Source organism: Danio aesculapii, chromosome 3 (genome assembly GCF_903798145.1).
Source record: "Danio aesculapii chromosome 3, fDanAes4.1, whole genome shotgun sequence".
Taxonomy (NCBI): Eukaryota; Metazoa; Chordata; class Actinopteri; order Cypriniformes; family Danionidae; genus Danio; species Danio aesculapii.
In genome coordinates this window covers 56,355,560-56,375,421 of record NC_079437.1, presented here as the reverse complement: position 1 = coordinate 56,375,421, position 19,862 = coordinate 56,355,560, and the positions used below count along the sequence as shown (strand labels likewise).

At 38.3% G+C, this 19,862-nt stretch overlaps 1 protein-coding gene across 3 annotated transcripts; it reads right to left on the bottom strand.

Annotated features, from left to right (window-relative positions):
- Nucleotides 1-599: 599 nt before the first annotated feature.
- Nucleotides 600-18,996, bottom strand: LOC130221693 (zinc-activated ligand-gated ion channel). 3 transcript variants are annotated; one of them, XM_056454269.1, is made up of 10 exons: nt 18,911-18,996; nt 18,730-18,792; nt 18,456-18,595; nt 17,885-17,929; nt 13,740-13,846; nt 12,238-12,407; nt 12,007-12,134; nt 5,117-5,327; nt 3,027-3,176; nt 600-2,682 (listed from the first exon to the last, which is right to left on the bottom strand). In XM_056454269.1, exons 2-10 carry the CDS (start codon nt 18,782-18,784, stop codon nt 2,372-2,374), a joined length of 1,317 nt encoding a protein of 438 aa, XP_056310244.1. In that variant the 5' UTR covers nt 18,785-18,792; nt 18,911-18,996; the 3' UTR covers nt 600-2,371. The 3 variants fall into 3 exon arrangements, with proteins under 3 accessions (XP_056310244.1, XP_056310245.1, XP_056310246.1); XM_056454270.1 differs by having other exon boundaries at nt 600-2,679; XM_056454271.1 differs by lacking the exons at nt 17,885-17,929; nt 18,456-18,595; nt 18,730-18,792; nt 18,911-18,996 and having other exon boundaries at nt 12,238-12,321; nt 13,740-13,811.
- Nucleotides 18,997-19,862: the final 866 nt, after the last annotated feature.

The window sequence follows — 19,862 nt, the reverse complement described above, 5'->3', positions numbered from 1 at the left end:
CAGCGTGACAGACAGTTGAACGAACAACTTACATTTGAAGACATGCCAGAGATGAGTTGATTAGAGTTAATCATAAACAAAAGACCAGGTAAACAATGAAGAATTATTTTCTCTTGGTATAGTAGCATTCCAGTTATGACTTGTTTGTAGTGTGATCAACGATTGGGCTAGTTGTAGATGTGTTTGGAAGCAGCTCCTAACGTTTTAATATTATTTTTTGCAAATTGAACAACTGAAATGACTCGATAAAAGAATCAAAACTCAAAAGTCTGAGTCAGTATAAAGATCCGAACTTCCTATCACTAATGTGTGTGTGAACTAGCAGCGGGTGGAGTGCAATCAGAACCAGGTACTGCCTTATGGGTTATGGAGTTCTGGAAGCAGTTAATATAATGGTGAGGGTGATCTCTGCTGGCTATTGAGGGAAATTGCTAAGACAGAGCTGGTGACAAAAACAAATAGACCCTCCTCACTGCTTAGCACTGAAAAAAAGGATGTCTTGCCTGCAGCTTGAAAAGATCACCTTCCCTTAAAAAAACAACAACATTTAAGTAACATGGAAGTCTTTTATTAAGTACTAAGTATTAATAGGTAAGCAGTAATGTAACAGAACCCCAATATTTAGCTTTTAATGAACTACTGTATTAATGAAACAATTTAATAATTCAATAAGTAATAATATTACATGAATAAAACTATTACATTGGTAATGTAATTAGAAGCCCTCCACCCAAAACGCCCAGAAGCATAAAATAGTTAGTTTATATACACAGTAATATCTCCAGTGTCCAATTAAGTTGTTTACAGTGCTAAATTAAATTGTTGTGATTAATTAATTGAGTGCTGATGATGAACACTGGATGCTAACAAGCAGTTTCAGCCTTTGTGGAAATCATGTTAATCAAATATAGCATATTGAATATCTTGTGGTGACCGCTGTTGCCTCACAGTAAGGTCGCTGGGATTTCTGTGGAGAGTTTGCATGTTCTCACTGTGCTATATTTTTATAACATTTATAACATTTTCATAACTCTATCAATCTAGTTATTAATTATAACCACTGCTGGCTAAGCATTGATGAAATTAAAAATTGTATATAAAATTTCACTCCTTGTCTGTGTCATGAATTAAACTATGTGATAATTTGTTTGGGATCAAATTCCCGCATAAAGTATCGTGGTCGCGGATGCACGTAAATCCAAAAATTGACATCACGTGTAAAACTATAACATGCAAAATTGAAAACTTAACGCAGATTAAGAAAGAACGCGTCGCGTACGGAAAGATAATAAGCATGAATCAAAAATGAAAACTATTTTAGGCAAAATCTGTTTTGCTGCTCATATTTGCATGTTTTGTGTGCTCATGCTCTTTTCCCCTTTGTTCTTGTTGCGTTCTCATTGGTCCACTAGTCGAGACTTACAGTTGCTCCTCTAGCCAATGTTTTGGAAATTCAAGTACAGAATGTGGAAACAAGAGCATAGGGGGAAAAGACCGTAAGCACACAATACATTCAAATATCATCAGAAAAAAATTATTTTGTCTAAACACGTTCATTATCTTTTCGTACGCGACCTCATTGTTACTTATTCTGCCTTTAGTTTTAGCTGTTGTGCTTTACAATTTTACACACAATGTCAATTTTTGGATTTACATGCATTTTCAGTCTGATCTCACGAGAAAACGTAAGTATTTTACGTTTTGACAGTTTAGTGGCTAATTCGTACGAATTCGTACGAGTTCAGTCGTACGAAATTGTACGATTTTAAAAAGGAGGCGTGGCACCTAACCCCACCCCTAAACCCAGCCGTCATTGGGGGATGAGCAAATCGTACTAAATTGTACGAATTAGATCGTACGAATTCGTACGAATTAGCCACTAATTCAAAAAGTTACGAATTGCCGTGAGATTGTGTTGGCATTTTTCTATCTGCGACCACGATACTTTAGGCGTGAACTTGATCCCACAAATTTGATACGTGATAATTATATTAGCTGTTCCTATTCAAATCTAGCAGTGCTGTAATAATCTGAAGAGTTTTTAAAAAACTTTTAAAAGAGAATTTACCATTCCGTAATATATTAAATAAAATATTAAACTCTTATCAGTAAGATTGTTTTACAAAGTCAGACTGATTGCAATTGCAATCTTGAGGGATTAGTAAAAGTTAGTTGCTTGTTCACAGCAGATGTTCAGCAATCATGTTCTATCAACACTTAAATAATCACTTAAATATCTAAATTTAAAAATATATATATTTAAAAGAGTTCTATCTATATATTTAAAAGAGTATATATATATATAATTAAAAAGTTTCATGTATAACAATATCAAATTTTGTTTCATGCATCAAACCACTGGAGGAGGAATTTAATAATCTACATATTCTGTGCCATTGTGCGGATATTCGGGTTCACCGACAATGAAAATAGGCTCATAATCCCAGATCTTAATCTTTTGGGTTGTGCACAAGTTTGTTCTTGTGACAATAGCAATAATGACCAGGTAAAGGATGTCAATAAATAGAAAAAAACAAAAACAGAATTTATCCAAGTAGTTTACAAAAGCTTCATTGCTGTTTGCCACTTGCTCTTTTTGCTCCACGTTTTCCAGAAAGTTAACAATTTTTTGTAGCGAAGCCTTAGCTGAACCACTTGACTGTTTTTTCATGCCAGCATCTGCTAATAGAGACAAAAATGTACATTTAATCACATTCTGTCTGAAGAGGGTTCTCAATATTTAATATGGTAACACTTTATTTTGATGGTCCATTTGAGAATTAGACTGTCTGCTTAATATCTGTTGATACTGCTCCTTCAACATACATTTAATTGACTATAAGAAACTCTGCAAGTACATGTCAACTTACACTAACCCTAACCCCAACCGAACATTCTACTTATAATCTAATGAGAATTAGTTGGCATGTAAATGCAATGTAACTTAATTCAACAAATGGACCATCAAAATAAAGTGTGACCTTTTCATTTTTACAGTATGTTTGCAGTGTTTAGTATTCTCTTACCTTCTCTTTGTTCCAGATGGATATTTTGTCTTCTGAATCTCTTTAAACATTTAAAAGTCAAGAAGTTGTCAGCAGTCGTCAGATGTGTCAGCACTAAAGACATCACCATGCTGAGTACCAGGTTAACCAGACAGAAGCAGAAGTGATAATCTTTGGAGCAAAAAAGAAAAATAATTAACTTGTGCAGCATTATTTCGGTATTAGATGTCAGTCGACGTCTTAAATTTTGGTCATTGCAACCATTGACGTTGTTATGTTGTGTGCTTGCTAGGTACTTTTGTTTAATGGGTGGTAACTTAAACTAAAGACTGTGGGATGCTAATTGTAATCTTTGCCCCACATCCAAATGCACAGTTAAATACACACAGACATCAAGCACATTTTTGAATTTGTCAGCTCAGCTCAGTTTTGGCATCAGTGAGAAGATTTGTTGTGTTGTGCCGACTTCCCCAAACACTTCTGGCTGACATTACTCTCTATGGGCCTATCTTGGATGAAAAGCTGTTGTTTGCGCAGCGGATCGGCATTCATGTAGTTGTGTATATTGACCTTTGTCAATAATGACATATTAACAGATGGGCCACTACTCAAAAGACAATACCCAGCCTGCATTACGTACAAACACAACTATTCACTATTATTGCAGGAGCCATTTTATAGAGTTTGGCTCCACCCACTTTTAGGACATACCATATATATATATATATATATATATATATATATATATATATATATATATATATATATATATATATATATAAAAGACAACACATAGGGTAGTAATATGCAACGTACATATCTCACAAATATCTACAAAAGTGTCTTATAAATATGTTGCACCAAAATTAATGGTTTACTTGATTTATCCCCCATGATGTCATTGAAATTGGTAGAACCCTGATCATTGGGGAAATGGAAACTTTAAAATGGCCGCTTTTCCTGCACACAGGTTTGGCTGTTTGTGTAATGGCCTCAATAGAATTATAAATATATGTTGTTGTTTTTTTTGTTTGTTTGTTTTTACTGCCTTTACTTTATTTGTGGTTTATATAAATCTGAATATGTTGGAGAGGACAGTTTGCAGGGATGCACCATTGGGGGTGCTGTGGGGAAAGAGACATTGTGTGTTCATAAGAGTGAGATAAGTGATTCATGGTTGTCAGTGTTGCCAGATTGGGCAGTTTTCCACACAATCGGACGGTTTTGAAAACAACTGTGCGGGTGTGAAATGACATGGGCGTGTATAGAAAAATTGGGCAGTTTTGCAAAGTAACGCCCGCCCCCGTAATGTAGATACTGTCACAACCCCCCCTTAAGATGACTGGGCGGGTCTTTTTGCATTTCGGCTGGTTTTGGATAGTTTTTGGGCTGGAATCAGTCAGCTACATCTGGCAACAGTGATGGTTGTTGCTAGATCGGATATGGATGCGGCCGGAAGTTAACGAGAATTATTTATATTATTTATTAAATTTCCCAGCGATTGTATTTTATTAACATCTACCCCCACCCTAACGCTAAACCCAACCATCACAGTAATGTAAAAACAGCAGTCGTACAGAGTATTATTTATGCTATCTATTAAATTACCCAATAAATTGTATTTTTTAACGCCTACCGCCTACCTCAACCCTAAACCCAACCGTCACAGTACTGTAAAAATATTAATTATTGTTATACAATGTGATAAAAAATGCTATTATAATTGATGCGCATATCGCACTTCCGGCTGGCCGCGTTTTGACAGTAAACAACTATTGCTGAAAAATACATGCAAGTAATAAGTATTTAGTATAGTCTTTGCAAATAACTTAAGATCACACATTTCCAAGACTGGAAATTGTTTTCATCTTATTCATTCTGACACTGTGATCTACAATTTCTCCCAAAACATTCCCACTGCCCTATATCTTGCTCTCTCAGCGGCTTTAGGTCATTGCCAATTTGTTTTGGAGTTACAACTCATTTTAGCTCTGACATTTATTGTGCATTTCAACAGTTTAATGCATAAAGGTAATTTATATTGTACAGACTTACTCTGTAACTATTGCCTATGGCTTACTGACATGAGTGTTTTGTTCTTTTTTACTTACGGAGGAGAGGGGTGCATTCCCCACCACTTGCCAGACGATCATTGAGGATGAAGAGAAACATTGTGAAGCTCAGCACCAAGGTGACCTTAAGGTTGTTGCGTTCTCCTCCTTGAACTGGCAGAGAAAAGCTCACCAGATCAGCGAGCATTATTAGTGCACTGGGTAGTATCAGGGTCACAACTGCACTGAAGGGATTGATAGATAAAGTGACCTGTTTACAGACGATAGGAGAATAAAGAATAGTATCAAGTTTCATTTTCTGCATTCATTCCTTGAACACAAATTAACAATAGTCTGTTTGTGGGGAATTTGAAATATTTTAGTCATTTCATTGTGTTTTTATACATTCATAAAGATAATAAAGTAATAATAATAAAAAATGTATATATAATAATAGTTATATATAATAATGTAAATCTTTTGCCATTTTTCTTAACTCTTAACCCAAAGATTGGACTTAACTAGAAAATTGAATGAAATCATGTTGCTTTAAACCAAAGTTTTGCTAAAATCACTAAAATTTTTACACATGGTGCAACTGAACAGCCCTAGTTGAATTAACATTGAGCTACACAGAACGTTCCCATTAGGGATGCAGCAACAGTTCAAACTCATGGTTCGGTATGTATTACGGTTTTAGGGTCAAGGTTTCAGTAAGGTACGGTATGTGCTTTGTTTAGGAAACAAAATGGCTACAGAAAAATTCAAAGAACAATATACATATTTATTGGGTAACAAACACCTGACAATCCAAAAGGCTTCAAACAAATGACTGTACATATGCATATTTTTTCATTAATTAAATAAAAGTAGCATTTTGAAAACTTTATGTCACGGTTCGGGTGAGGGGAAAAAGGGGCGAGGACCCAAGTGCAGGGTAAAGTAATATTTATTAAAATAATACCAAAATAAAAAGGCAAAAACAGCAAAACAAACTACCCCGAGGGGGAAAACATGAATAATAAGAAAAAAACAAACTTGACTGGGTTGGCTGGACAAAGTAGGGCTAGACACAACAAGACAGGGAAATATCGACAACATACGACGACGAACTGGCACCGGACAGCAGACATCAGGAGAATATAAGTAGGAGAAATTAATACACAAACAGATGAACATAATTAACTAATAATGGGTTAACAAGGAGGGTGGGACTAGACAATAGACGGGAGAGCACCTGACACAGAGACAACACAAGCCAGGTGCTCACATTAAACAGGACAAGAACACGCAGCCAATAAGAGAACTCATTAACGGAGTGTTCTTATGACTGGACAAACACTGAAGCACACAACAAAAGCACGAGACCAGTGTAAACACAGAGCCACGTGCTTTGACAACAGACGCAAGACACGAGCACACGATAAGTGAACACCTTACCGTGCGCTCACATAAATGCAACGCGCATGTTTCATCTCAGCGCCAACCAAAACCGAAACCAACTAGACGGAGACGCTGAGAATGAAACAGCGCGATGCTGACGAAACAAAACACAAACACGAGTACAAGAGCGCTTGTCCCAAGGACGCGCACGGTCCGCGCGCACCTTTGATGACGTGCACCCAGACAATGACAAAACAAGCGCTCGACCCAAGGAAACTCGAGCCGAGCACTAACAGGACAGGACAAGACAGAGCTAGTGTCCGGATTCTGCCACAAAACAAGAATTAACAAGACCAGAGTGGCAGAACCCTGACACTTTATGGTCAAATAAAATCTTTTGGCTTCCCTCTGTCCAGATGGCCTCGGCTGGGGACAAACAACTTCTCCCGGATAGCAATATAAGGAGACACTCTGAAATTCCTGCTCCCTTTCAAGGACACCTGTTGGACTCTACAGGCTTACACACACACATACACAGCTACAGATATACAATCACTACCTAGCCCCTCATCCCACGCCTTCGTGTGCTTTCACCCACTGGAGGGGGTAGGCGGGTCTGCGACCAGCGCTTTTTAGCTGCAGGTATGGATGGCTGGCCGCCCTCATCAGACTATATGCACATCCCCTGTTTCCATCCCCTGTTGCGATGTTTTGTCTTTGTCTATGTGTTTATGTGCTTGACTGCTGGGGCTTTTTTTCTCCCTGATCTTCCCCTGAAATGTGATGTTTGTGTATGGTCGAGGGGTCCAATTTCACTATATGACAGTGTAGTTGACTACATGGAAGTGTATGTGACAAATAAAGGCCTTTGATTAATTAATTAATTCTCATTAAGAGAATAAGGCCAACCCTTTTAGACCATGCACCAGGTGCACCAACTAATTTCCTATCTTTTAAATAGCTAAAGTGAATTTGAAGTGCACCTTCGCCATGAGCTTTAGCCCATTTGCTTAGATCATCCAAACTTTAATTGAGGATGAGTGATAGGTCTCTAGATAAGGTTTTGGATGTAACTAGCCCAGCATGCCTTGTACATTGTTTGGTTCCGGTTGCTGCAGGATGGTTGGGTTACTATTAGAGGCTCTAGGAGTGGGAGAAAACGCAGCATATTTGTTCCAACGTCAAACAGGTTTAGCCCCCTATGCACCTACCGTGGCGTGCCCTTGTAATTGGCAACTCCATAGTACGGAACGTGCAAATAAAAACACCAGCCACCATAGTCAAACATCTGCCAAGAGGCAGAGCGCCTGACATCATGTCAAATTTAAAAGTGCTGGCTAAATCTAAACGTAAGTTCAGTACGATCGTTATTTTCATCGGCACTAATGATGTCCGGCTACGTGAGTCAGAGATCACTAAAAATAAGAGATGTGTGATCTTGCAAAGACGATGTCCGACACTGTAATATGCTCTGGTTCACAGCCAACTCTCATCGCTCAATGGCTGGATGAACATAGGTTTTGTACACAATTGGCCAAGTTTCTGGGGTAAACCTGACCTGTTAAAGAGAGATGGTCTTCATAGGGCAGCTCTCCTCTCTAGTAATCTGGCTTAGAGTCTTAGGGCTTACTCACACTAGGCTATCCAAACCGTGCCCGGGCGTATTTCCTGGTTCGTTTGACAAGTGTGAGTGCTCTGAATCAGGCCATGGCGCAGTTCAGTTGGCCGGCCCTGGCCTGGTCGGAAGAGGTGTGCCAGAGCGAGGTTCGGTTGGGCTTTGGCGTGGTACGCTTGTGGTGTAAGTGCAAAATGGCCCTGAGCATGAAACTGAAGACGCGACGTCACTCTTAAGGGACTGTTTCATGTGGATTTATTCATCATTCTTACTTTTCAATGCATGCGAACTGTCATAGTTTATTAGATACAAACCACTCACTGCACATCAGCTGATGCCTTCAGGCTACCTCTTAATAAGTGCAGCGCAATGACTTTAATGACAACTTATGAGCATCAAAAGTTGTGGATCTGTTCAGCAAAAGATATGACTGTGTGTCACTGCATATCAAATGACTAAAAATAATACAAAACAATAGAATAAAGCAATGTCCACAGTGCTGAGCGAGAGCGCTTCTCTTCTGTTAAACTAAACAGTCGCATCATCGATGACGTAAGGGTACTCTGGCTTGGAAGGTAAAAATGCATTGTGAGCGCAGACCATCGAGGGAGAGGGGAGGGGGTACAACCACGCTTTGGCATAGTTCAAGGCAACCATGCCTAGTGAGAGTACGCCCTCAGTGTTGGCACTTGACTACCTAGGGCCCAGGTCAGGGAGCAGACAGACTGGCTAAATCGACTGTCTGCTAGCCTCCACAGTTTACCAAACTCTTACCACTCTTACCAAACTGATGTTGATAACACTGTACTGATAACAAAATGAGATCCAACAGTACTTTTACCAGGTTTTAAAAACTAAATCACTCAAAACACACAGATACAGATCAGCTTTTGAATTCAGATAAGCAAATTAGCTTTTGAGTATCAACAATGATGACATTTCTTGCTGCAATGATAGCTGGGAATCATTGATGGGTTATGTAAGATTCTTACAGTATGCACTGCAGCATGAAGAATGTCACCATTGTCGAGATACATTTGAGTGTTTGACCAAACCTGTCCAATGCACTGCTGGCTCAAAATATGCAGAACTACTTAATATACATTATCATTTCAGTGAAAATCAACACCACACTCTCATCAAAAGGGATTTCACTGATCTTATGAAAGAAATTGTGCATCTGAATGAGACTGACTAATCCAGAAATTGTCATCACTGAACGAACAGCACAACTGCACATACATGCACACAATAGTGATGGGAGAAAAAAATGAAGCTTTTCAAAGCTCAAGTGCTTTGCAATTTTTTCTAAGGGTTCGAAACACCACATGCTAGGGACATCTTGTGGTCAAACCATATAAATGCAACATAAACTCATTCAAAAATACATCACTATTGGCTTTTTCAAACATATTTTGAACCTTAAATTGGAAAACCTATAAATACAATTAGCATTAATGTTATCAAAAATTAGGTGTCTGCACCATGTGTGTTCTTTTATCAATATCCAATGCTTATATATTGTTTTTTCCATGGTGGACTCTGCTAAACAGGCCAACAAGAGACTATTTCTTTTCATTTTACAAACTGCACTAAAAATGGCAAAAGTCCTTTACACACCACAGTGGGGAACTGGGAAAAAATACTATTTTTTATTATTAATACACATTAATAATAGTTAGGACACTAGAAATTTGCCTATTATAGAAAAACAACACAATTGGGTCAACATTCTGTAATTATTTACATGTTAAAAAATTTCCTGAATATTTTTAAAAATATCAGTAACACTTATTTTGTCAGTTTGTAAAACTTAAATCAGGCTAGACTGATGAAACCCGTTCAGTAAATTGCCACTGAGTTATCTGAGTGAACCCATACCATTGAGTGAACCCATACCACAAAATCTAAAGCATTAAGAGCATATCCAAATCAACTTTTGCTATTTTAAGGATGGAAAAATAACCTTTGCGCCCTGGCGCATGGTCTAACAGGGTTGTGCTTATTCTCTTAAATGAGTTCTAGGTGTGTTTTGAGCATAATGTGCATTAAACCAATCAGAGTTTCCCATTCCCTTTAAGAGTCTATTGCGTCGCGCCATGGCGCATTTGCTATTGGCGGACTTTGTAAGTGAAAAACTGAACGCTTCACTAGCGAGAAAACAACAAGTTACACAGACAATCTGCATGGGGATTAACAACAAGCGAAAATGGATTTGCTATTTAAACAATGTGGCGCAAAATATGAAAATTACAGTTGCGCTGGTCTGAAAATAGCAACAAATCACACCATACTCGCCTTGCGCCTTATTGCGCCAGGTGTATGTTAGGGCCCTGAGTGTCCAGTGTGTTTTTATAACCTGACCAAACAACTGCTGATTCTCATTCTATTATCAGTTAATTTTATTCAATACCACAGAACCATTATTACACAAAACTAAATGTACTTGACTAGATCAGTGAGTAAAACATTTTAATGACAAATTATTTCTTTTGTTATAACCATAGACTGTAAAATATATGGACGGAGCATCCGTGACGTCACCCATAGGTTTCTGAACACTGCAAAAGAAGCTACAAGTAGGCGCGGCCAACCGTCGCCATTTTGTTCGCGCGTCATCGCACCCACGGCGGGATACCAAACAAGGGCAAAGAGGCGGAGAGTGGGCGGAGCTACAGACGCCTGCTGGCACGTTGCTTAGACCTAGCAGACAGACTTTACTTTGGGAGATACTTCGTTACCTTCGACTCGTTTGTGTTCTGACCACATGTGCTTGGCTGTACACTATATCAATAAAGTGTTTAGACTTTTAAAAACACTGTAGTAATACATTGAGCCACTAAACATTGTTCTTATGACGTTTTCTACAGGAGGAAAACGCGAACTACTTCCAAACACTTCAGATATAGTGTGTGTTAGTAAATGCAAGACTATTGATGAACTCCAGCATAACTCTGTATGATAACGCTTCAGATGACTGTTCTAGAGCCTACAGCTAATCAATCTGTCACATTCTGGAGTGCTTTATGGGTCTAAAGAAAAATATTAATGATAAATGATCTTAAATAAAACAAATACATTTATAGAGATGGTATACAAGTATATAACTTTACTCACATTGGAAACGGAGGCCACATGAATGGTTTGTGAGCACAATTAAGTGCACACAGCATCCCATATCATCTGATAATTGTAAGAAATAAGTCCAAAAGGCAGCTGACTGTGTAAAGCCACATAAAACAGAACAAAAATACGATGAATATGCCGAGATCAGTGGCTAATCTGCCGGATTCAGCTGAGGTGAAGTGACGGCGACCAGCGAGACCTAGCTGTCACTCAAGTGGCCACGCCCTTAATTATGCAAACTTAATATAACCTAAAATAAAGGAAATGGATGAGTTATAAAAAAATTCACCCCCCTCACAGTTGTCATGGAGGGTAATAATAGCTATATGAACCAAAATCGTTCTTTGTACCAGGCTGTAAACACCTTTTTTTCTGCTGTAAAGTTGGCCATTCTAACAGTGGGCTCAATTGCAATCTGCTCTATTATGTAGCCAGGACTAGCGGAATTTTGATGAATTGCAGTTTCAGTTACTTCCGTATTGGCTTCCCGAGAGAGAGCGGGAGGTTGCCGCTTGGTTATAACACAAATCTAAAAGACATCTTTTCAATGTAACTTTGTTCAGTATGTTATGTTAAAGTAAACACACTCACTGTAAATGACAGGAAAACTAATAACATGAGTCAATGGGTTTTGGACAGTTTTTTTGTTTGTTGCTTTTCTTGTGATGAAAAGCAGGCTGTTTTGTTTTTTGTAATATCTTGAAACATATATATTTGTTTACATTGCAAGTGCCTTTTCATACTGGACTTGTATCCAATCTAATTATTAGATTTATACAAGGGACGTACTAAATGTCATAATACGAAATAAAATATCAGTAGTTACCAAAAGATATTTGCGGTTTTCCATGTCACTCTCTTTTGCTATTTCCACTTTCTCAGTCATCCACTCTCCACTTAGACTTCCTCCCAACGTAGTTACACTTCGAGGATATTGTAATATAATCCCACAATCTAAATCAAAGCCAAGAAAAAAAGTTTAGAAGATTCATTTTGAAATAAAGTTAAGATCAAATGATTTAGAATATATTTATTATTCATTAAAATGTCATCTTACCACCATTTCTCCAACCATTGATGGCCACAAGACATTGCCCGCTCACAAAGGGATAGGTGAATAGCTTGATATCACAGTTCACTGCTATGAGCAGAATAACAGCATGGTTCACAGTTCCATCACTACTCACAACTACATCATCAGTGTATGGCTTTGTGGTTGCATCTATCCTGGTTACATAAAGAGAGTGCATATGCTAAACGTTTAATTCCCTCTCAGAATTACAAATGCAGATTTATAGTTTATTTTCACAGATCTTAAAAATCTGAATCTAATAGAGGATAATAGAGGAACTTATTTACTGAGCCTTTTCCCCCTTCCGTTTCTACCTCCTGATGGACGTTGGGGTCTTTAGAACTGTCACCATTGGCTTGCTTATTTGGGGTTGGTAGAGCTGCCCCTACAGTGAATTTCATAATTTACATTTGTTTTACATTGTTGATTTAAATTGTTTTAAGGCGACGCAGTGGTGCAGTAGGTAGTGCTGTCACCTCACAGCAAGAAGGTCGCTGGTTCGAGCCTCGGTTGGGTCAGTTGGCATTTTTGTGTGTGGAGTTTGCATGTTCTCCCTGCATTCACGTGGGTTTCCTCCGGGTGCTCCGGTTTCCCCCACTGCCCAAAGACATGGGCAATTGGGAAGGCTAAATTGTCCATAGTATATGAGTGTGAGTGTGTATAGATGTTTCCCAGAGTTGGGTTGTGGCTGGAAGGGCATCCACTGCATAAAACATGTGCTGGATAAGTTGGTGGTTCATTCCTCTGTGGCGACCGTGGATTAATAAAAAGGGACTAAGCCGAAAAGCGATGGATGAATAAATTGTTTTGATAATTTGATTGATTTATTTGATTAATTATCAAAATGTTTTTCACTCCATAGTTCTGAAAAAAAAAATCTTTGACAGTTTGTGTCGATTTCATATATCTGGAGGGCTGTGCCATGCAATGTTTAGTTCAATCTTGCTCAAACACATCAATATCAATAATAATTAGACAATTAAGTGATTCAATAGCAGGTGACTCAGCATTAAGGATCAATAAATCAAATCAAATCCCTTTGATTATCACGTCATCTGCAGTAGTGTGGAGTATGATGAGTAAAACGCTTAGGTGCTGGCTTTAGACAGCTTTCACTAAAATGGAAGGATTTTACTACAGGTTGTCTGAATGTTCAGTCACTTCATAGAATGTGATTAACTTTTCACTCCACAAATCTAAAAATATTATTTTGTTCACAGAACTCTTAAGAACAACCAGACACAAAAACACAAAATTAGATCTGTTAACTCTTTCCGGCTGCTTAAATGTTACCAATCAGAAACAGATGAAATGAAAAAATTAAGAACAGCCCACCAATTCAATTCAAAAAGGTAACAGTGTGATCTCTATGGTCAAGAGTGGAGAAAAAAAAAAACATTATTGTGCAGAATTTATCTTACCACATAGACCACATTACTATTCATAGCCTACAATGTACTAGGGAGTAAAATTTTGAATTCACTTACGCATTATCCAAAACTAGCCCAGGGGTCCAGATTTTGTCGACTGGTAATATAATTTCTCTAGCAACAGATGTTTCTTCTGTCCACTGTAGCGCTAAGTCCGTCCACCTCTATGGAGAGTAAATTTCCTTTTATAAATAAATAGTACTGTCTTCCTGCTGTAAAATCAATCACGTTGACTATTCGTTAAAGGGGTGGTCCAGAATGTAATTTTAAGGCTTGGTTGTGTTAATAAGATGCAAAGCGATGTGTGCTCATGTTTCACTTGAAGGAAATCACGTTATTTTTTCCACAAATCTCACTTTGATTATATACAGCTACATTAGCTAACATGAAAACGACTGATATATTTCCTAGTTCCTCTAAAAGGCCCGCCCTCAAGTAACTCTGATTGGTCATGTGTCATAATGTGCTGCGATTCGCAGATCAGCTCCACGTCACGTAAAATCTGACGAGTGTCTGTAATGTGTGAAAATGAAAACGACTGATATATTTCCTAGTTCCTCTAAAAGGCCTGCCCTCAAGTAACTCTGATTGGTCATGTGTCATAATGTGCTGCGATTCGCAGATCAGCTCCACGTCACGTAAAATCTGACGAGTGTCTGTAATGTGTGAAAATGAAAACGACTGATATATTTCCTAGTTCCTCTAAAAGGCCTGCCCTCAAGTAACTCTGATTGGTCATGTGTCATAATGTGCTGCGATTCGCAGATCAGCTCCACGTCACGTAAAATCTGACGAGTGTCTGTAATGTGTGAAAATGGGGTGTGGCTCCTTTAAGAGAGTTTGCCATTGTGTGTGTGTCTATGTGTGTGCGTGTGTATGAACTGTCTGTATAACACGAGAAGCGCATGTGCGCAGGACCCATGTTTATTTTTATTTTTCTCTGATGCTCAGATGAAGTTATTGTTCTGTAATAACCAGTGACACTGCTGACAGAAGAATAAAGCACAAGATGTGGGATGCGACCTGCATGAGCCTTGATTTATCTGCTGCTACATGAGTTGGGTGAGCTATCCTGTGTTTTTTTTAACTCAACGTGTTACACGACGTCTTTCACATTTATTCGCATATATTATTACATATATTTCTATTGCAATTTCATTATCTGAGATGTAAAATGCACAGAAAAGCAGCCTATAGAGAGACGCTGCATGTGCTGGTGAAGTGTGTGTGTTTACAGCGGTTTGACTGATAAATATGAATTTGTAGCTAAATCGTTAGCGGTGCCAAACAGCATTTCATACCGTTAACGTTAGACACTGTGCACGTCATAATCAATTTTAACAAATATAAACACTTACAGGTCATGGCTCAGAGTTATCAGATTTGTTTGTTGGAGCTACTCCTTTGAGGAGATTTTAACCGAATCCAGCACTGAACTTGGAGAGAGAAGCTGTGTTTGGTCAAATCATGCTTGTTATGTATTTAATAATTCTCTGGAACATAATTAATATTGAACTGTAAGCACTTCTGTCTGTCGTGTCCTTTGGAAGCCCAAATACAGAACTCTGCTGTAACAATCCAGCGCCTCTGGCCACGCCCCTTAGCTGCGCAGTGTGTGTGCGCGGTAAACGTACGTTTGTGATCTCACAAGGCCCGGAAGTATTTTTTTGTAGTCCCCAAAAGTCGTTCAATGTAGGCTTTGCTAAGCTAACTCTGTAAAAATCAAGGTCTACCTTTGCATTGAACTTTCATTTTGCATCCAGAGATGCTGTTTATGCTCACACAGCTACATTACACATCAACCAAAGTTTAAAATATGATATCGTAGTGGACCACCCCTTTAAGCCATGTATGTCCATGTCCCCATTATGTCCCCATTGTATGTCCATGCACACTTCACAGGTTTATGTGAAAATCATTTGGATGAAGGGATATATGACATGGTTTTTATGACCCTGTGAATTCCAAAGCAATCACGTTAAATACTGTGCCAAAAACCTGGAAAGAGGAACTGCTTGCAGAGTTTTTTCTTTCTCATCACAGCTATTTATTCGAGTCGTGAATGTACATAAAACATACAGCTTTTTGAGCACCAGTAAACCTGGTCACCCCATTAGTGTAAAGTAATACAGTAAATTATAAACTTGTCTGACGTAAACCATGGCTGCGTCCGAAATCGCCTACCGCTCAATAGGTACTGTATTGAATTTAAATTTACTACTCGACCGTTATGAAAAGTACGTCCTATACATTTACATTACATTTACATTTAGTCATTTAGCAGACGCTTTTATCCAAAGCGACTTACAAATGAGGACAAGGAAGCAGTTTACACAACTATAAGAGCAGCAGTGAATAAGTGCTATAGACAAGTTTCAGGTGTGTAAAGTCTAAGAAGCAAAGCATTAGTAATTTTTTATTTTATTTATTTTTTTTTTTGAGAGAGAGAGTACAGTTAGTGGTATAGCCAGAGAGGCAGTTAAGATTAGGAAGGAAAGTGGAGACTAAACAGTTGCGTTTTTAGTCGTTTCTTGAAGACAGCAAGCGACTCTGCCGTTCTGATTCAGTTAGGGAGTTCATTCCACCAACTGGGCAGATTGAATGTGAGAGTTCGGGAAAGTGATTTCTTCCCTCTTCGGGATGGAACAACGAGGCGACGTTCATTCACAGAACGCAAGTTTCTGGAGGGCACATATATCTGCAGAAGTGAGAGCAGGTACGAAGGAGCAAAGCCAGAGGTCGCTTTGTAAGCAAACATCAGAGCTTTGAATTTGATGCGAGCAGCAACTGGCAGCCAGTGCAAACGGGTGAGTAGCGGAGTGACATGTGCTCTTTTGGGTTCATCAAAGACCACTCGTGCTGCTGCGTTCTGAAGCAGCTGAAGAGGTTTGATAGAATTAGTTGAAAGCCCGGCTAGCAGAGAGTTGCAATAATCTAGTTAGGAGAGAACAAGAGCTTGAATAATGAGTTGAGCTGCATGTTCAGATAGGAAGGGTCGGACCTTTCTGATGTTATAGAGTGCGAATCTGCAAGATCGAGCAGTTCTAGCAATGTGGTCAGAGAAGTTTAGTTGGTCATCAATCGTTACTCCAAGGCTTTTTACCATTTTGGATGCAGTAATGGTTGCTCCATCCATCTGGATTGAAAAGTTATGGTGAAGAGTCGGGTTGGCAGAAACTTCAAGCATTTCCGTTTTCGTGAGGTTAAGCTGAAGATGATGAAGCTACAATATGAATGTGAGAATGGAACTCGTTGCTTTACTCCCATTCATGAATTCTCTCGCGGGGCATCATGGAATAGCATAGCGTGCATCGGATGCGTACTTCAGAATCTCGCCTGAAGTAGTAGTTAATGCGGGTACTTCTCGCACACTGTTTTTCAAATTTTATGAATTCGGACATACTACTATTAGGCTTGCATACTGTTTTTAGCGTACTATACAGCATGGAAATATGCCATTTTGGACGCAGCCCATCATTTCTGATGACTCATCTTACTTTACTCACTGTTCAGTGAGTTTGTCCTCCTGATTAGTCAACTTCAGATAGATAGACAGATCCACTCATTCAATTGCACAGAGCTCAAAAATTCAAGTCAAACGATCAAGTGTTTGTTAACTGCTTGGTTCGTAAGTTCCTCTCATGCAGTATGAGTCTTGACCAAATGAGCATTAAGGATTTCCACACAACCTCACATACAAAAAATATCATACAACCTGAACGGTAAAATTCACACCATATACCCTGCCTTTAGTTTTAAATGGAGATCAGAGACAACTCCAAATGGGCAGGTCAGCTCCAAATTGCCTGGAGTTGTTGATTGATTTACCCATGCCTTGTACATGACACAAAGTCTAACCTACTGTGTTTATTAATGAATCATTAATCTACACTTACCCCAACCCTAAATATGCCCTATACAGTAATCTATTGTTTTTAATTAACATCAATACCCAAACCTAAACCTACCATTTACAGTAACCTACCGTTTTTCATTAATGTCAACATCTTCCATAACCATAAACATTCCTTTTACTATAAACAAACTATGTTTAATTAATATCTATAACTATCACATCCATAAACCTAACCCTAACCCCCAGCTTGGCTCCTAAATTTCTCTCAAATGGTATGAGCCGATGTGTTCTCCCGATTGCTGATGCTGAGCCAAACAAACACAACAGTAAAAAAAAGGTTACTTACCATGTTTATTTTGACACGACTACTCATTTGCAGGTCTTTTGTATCCTTAACACAGTGACAAATGAAATAAGAGTCAAGATTTGAGGTAAGATTTAGCTCAAATACATTTGAATTTAATAAGTAAAGCTTTTTATTTTGGCACACTGGAACAAAAATTCGTAATAATTCTTACACCACCTGCATTTATAGAACTGCATTTTACTTTTACTTAAACCAGGGGTCACCAAACTTGTTCCTGGAGGGCCGGTGTCCTGCAGATTTTAGCTCCAACCCTAATCAAACACACCTGAATGAGCTAATCAAGGTCTTACTAGGTATACTTGAAACACCCAGCCAGGTGTGTTGAGGCAAGTTGGAGCTAAACCCTGCAGGGACACCGGCCCTCCAGGACCGAGATTGGTGACCCCTGACTTAAATACTTGCAGCATTAAGATGTTATAACTTTAGGTTACAATTTTCAGATTTAATTGAAGACAGAACAATTGAAGGAATTTTCTCCTATGTTGCAGTTTTTGGTATATTTTTCTTTTACTACAAAGATGAGGAATGATTTAAAACACTCTGTACTTACAAAAGACAATGTCTCGTATTGCAGTGAAGTAATTATTACTGAAAAAAAACATCCTATCTCCTGTGGTGGAGTTTTTATATTCTTAGCAACTATATAATTAGCCAGACATCGATAGCTGCCTTCACACCAGTCTGTCAACACTGTTTGACCAGAAAAAAAATTAGAAACACCTTGTAATCTTTAATACTATTATATGAACGGTAACATTCTAAGCCACTACATGACATTAAAATGACATTAGAGAGTATTCAGTTAAGCTGGAATACAAGTTTACCAATCGGACTTGAAGAGATGAGGAACAACAAAGCGAACATGCGTTGAAGCAACATTTCAGTGTCTACAAATACACACACAAACAAATACACACACACACACACACACACAAAAGCAGCTTTTTAAAATATATGTAAAAGTAGCAAATCTCTATAAAGATTTTAAAAATTTAACAACTTTACCTCTACTAGTCAGCTCGAAAAACAAAATGAATTTCAGCGGTCAGCTTTTGTAATAAATAAGAATCAGTGGGCTTTTTAAATGCTGTGAGCTCTTTAAATATTGCATCATATCCACATTAATACAACAAATAAAACAGATCCTGTTTATATTAATATATTTCTGTAAACTTTACTTTTGGAGATTTTAATGAGCTTTAATATGGGCATCAAGACAATAAGAACAAAAGCTGTTTTCAGTGCAGCGTCAACCACCTCCAGGCCTTCATTTGCCTAACAACCTAACCAAATAGCATAATAAAGGAAATACGGAACATTCAAATTATTATATATTGATATGATAACATCGTGCAGTTGCCCCAGAACAGCTGTACAAACTCTGATGGTGATGACACTTTCGTGATTAGTCTAAATTGAAATAATATAGGTTTGTGGTGAACTTGAACGCTTGTAAGCCTTTTCTAGCGCTTCTGAAGAAAATGTTCTGTTAGAATTGATTTATTTATGTTTCCAGCTCCAAATTTAATCTGACTCCGATTTTAGGTGATCATAAAATTTAGATGGTTTATAATCAGATCACATTCATCAACCGTTTATACGTTTGGATATTTGATTAATTCAGATACATTATACTTTCAGTTATTTATTCATTGCAGACCAATAGTCGTTTTGAGTCCATGCGTGGCCAATTCACGTGTCTGCAGTGCTTGGGTTTGAAAGCTTGATTCTTAGTCAGAGGTTTGCAGGCGACTGGCACCTTTTAAGTGGGCTGCCTATCAAAAGGCCTACGAAGAGGTGGTCATTGCTCCATTCACTCATGATCCTCTAGTTTGATCCATACTGGCAGTAAAACACCAAGGGTTAACAAAAGTGTCCTCAAATTTGTCAAAATTGTATTCATTCATTCATTTTCTTGTCGGCTTAGACCCTTTATTAACCCGGGGTCGCCACATGC

Coding starts and splice junctions, on each gene's coding strand:
- LOC130221693 (XM_056454269.1), bottom strand. CDS start 18,784: ATGTTGCTTCAACGCATGTTCGCTTTGTTGTTCCTCATCTCTTCAAGT. Junction 13,847..17,884: donor GTCGTGTCAAAATAAACATG/GTAAGTAACCTT, acceptor TACTCTCCATAG/AGGTGGACGGACTTAGCGCT. Junction 12,408..13,739: donor GGGCTAGTTTTGGATAATGC/GTAAGTGAATTC, acceptor TTATGTAACCAG/GATAGATGCAACCACAAAGC.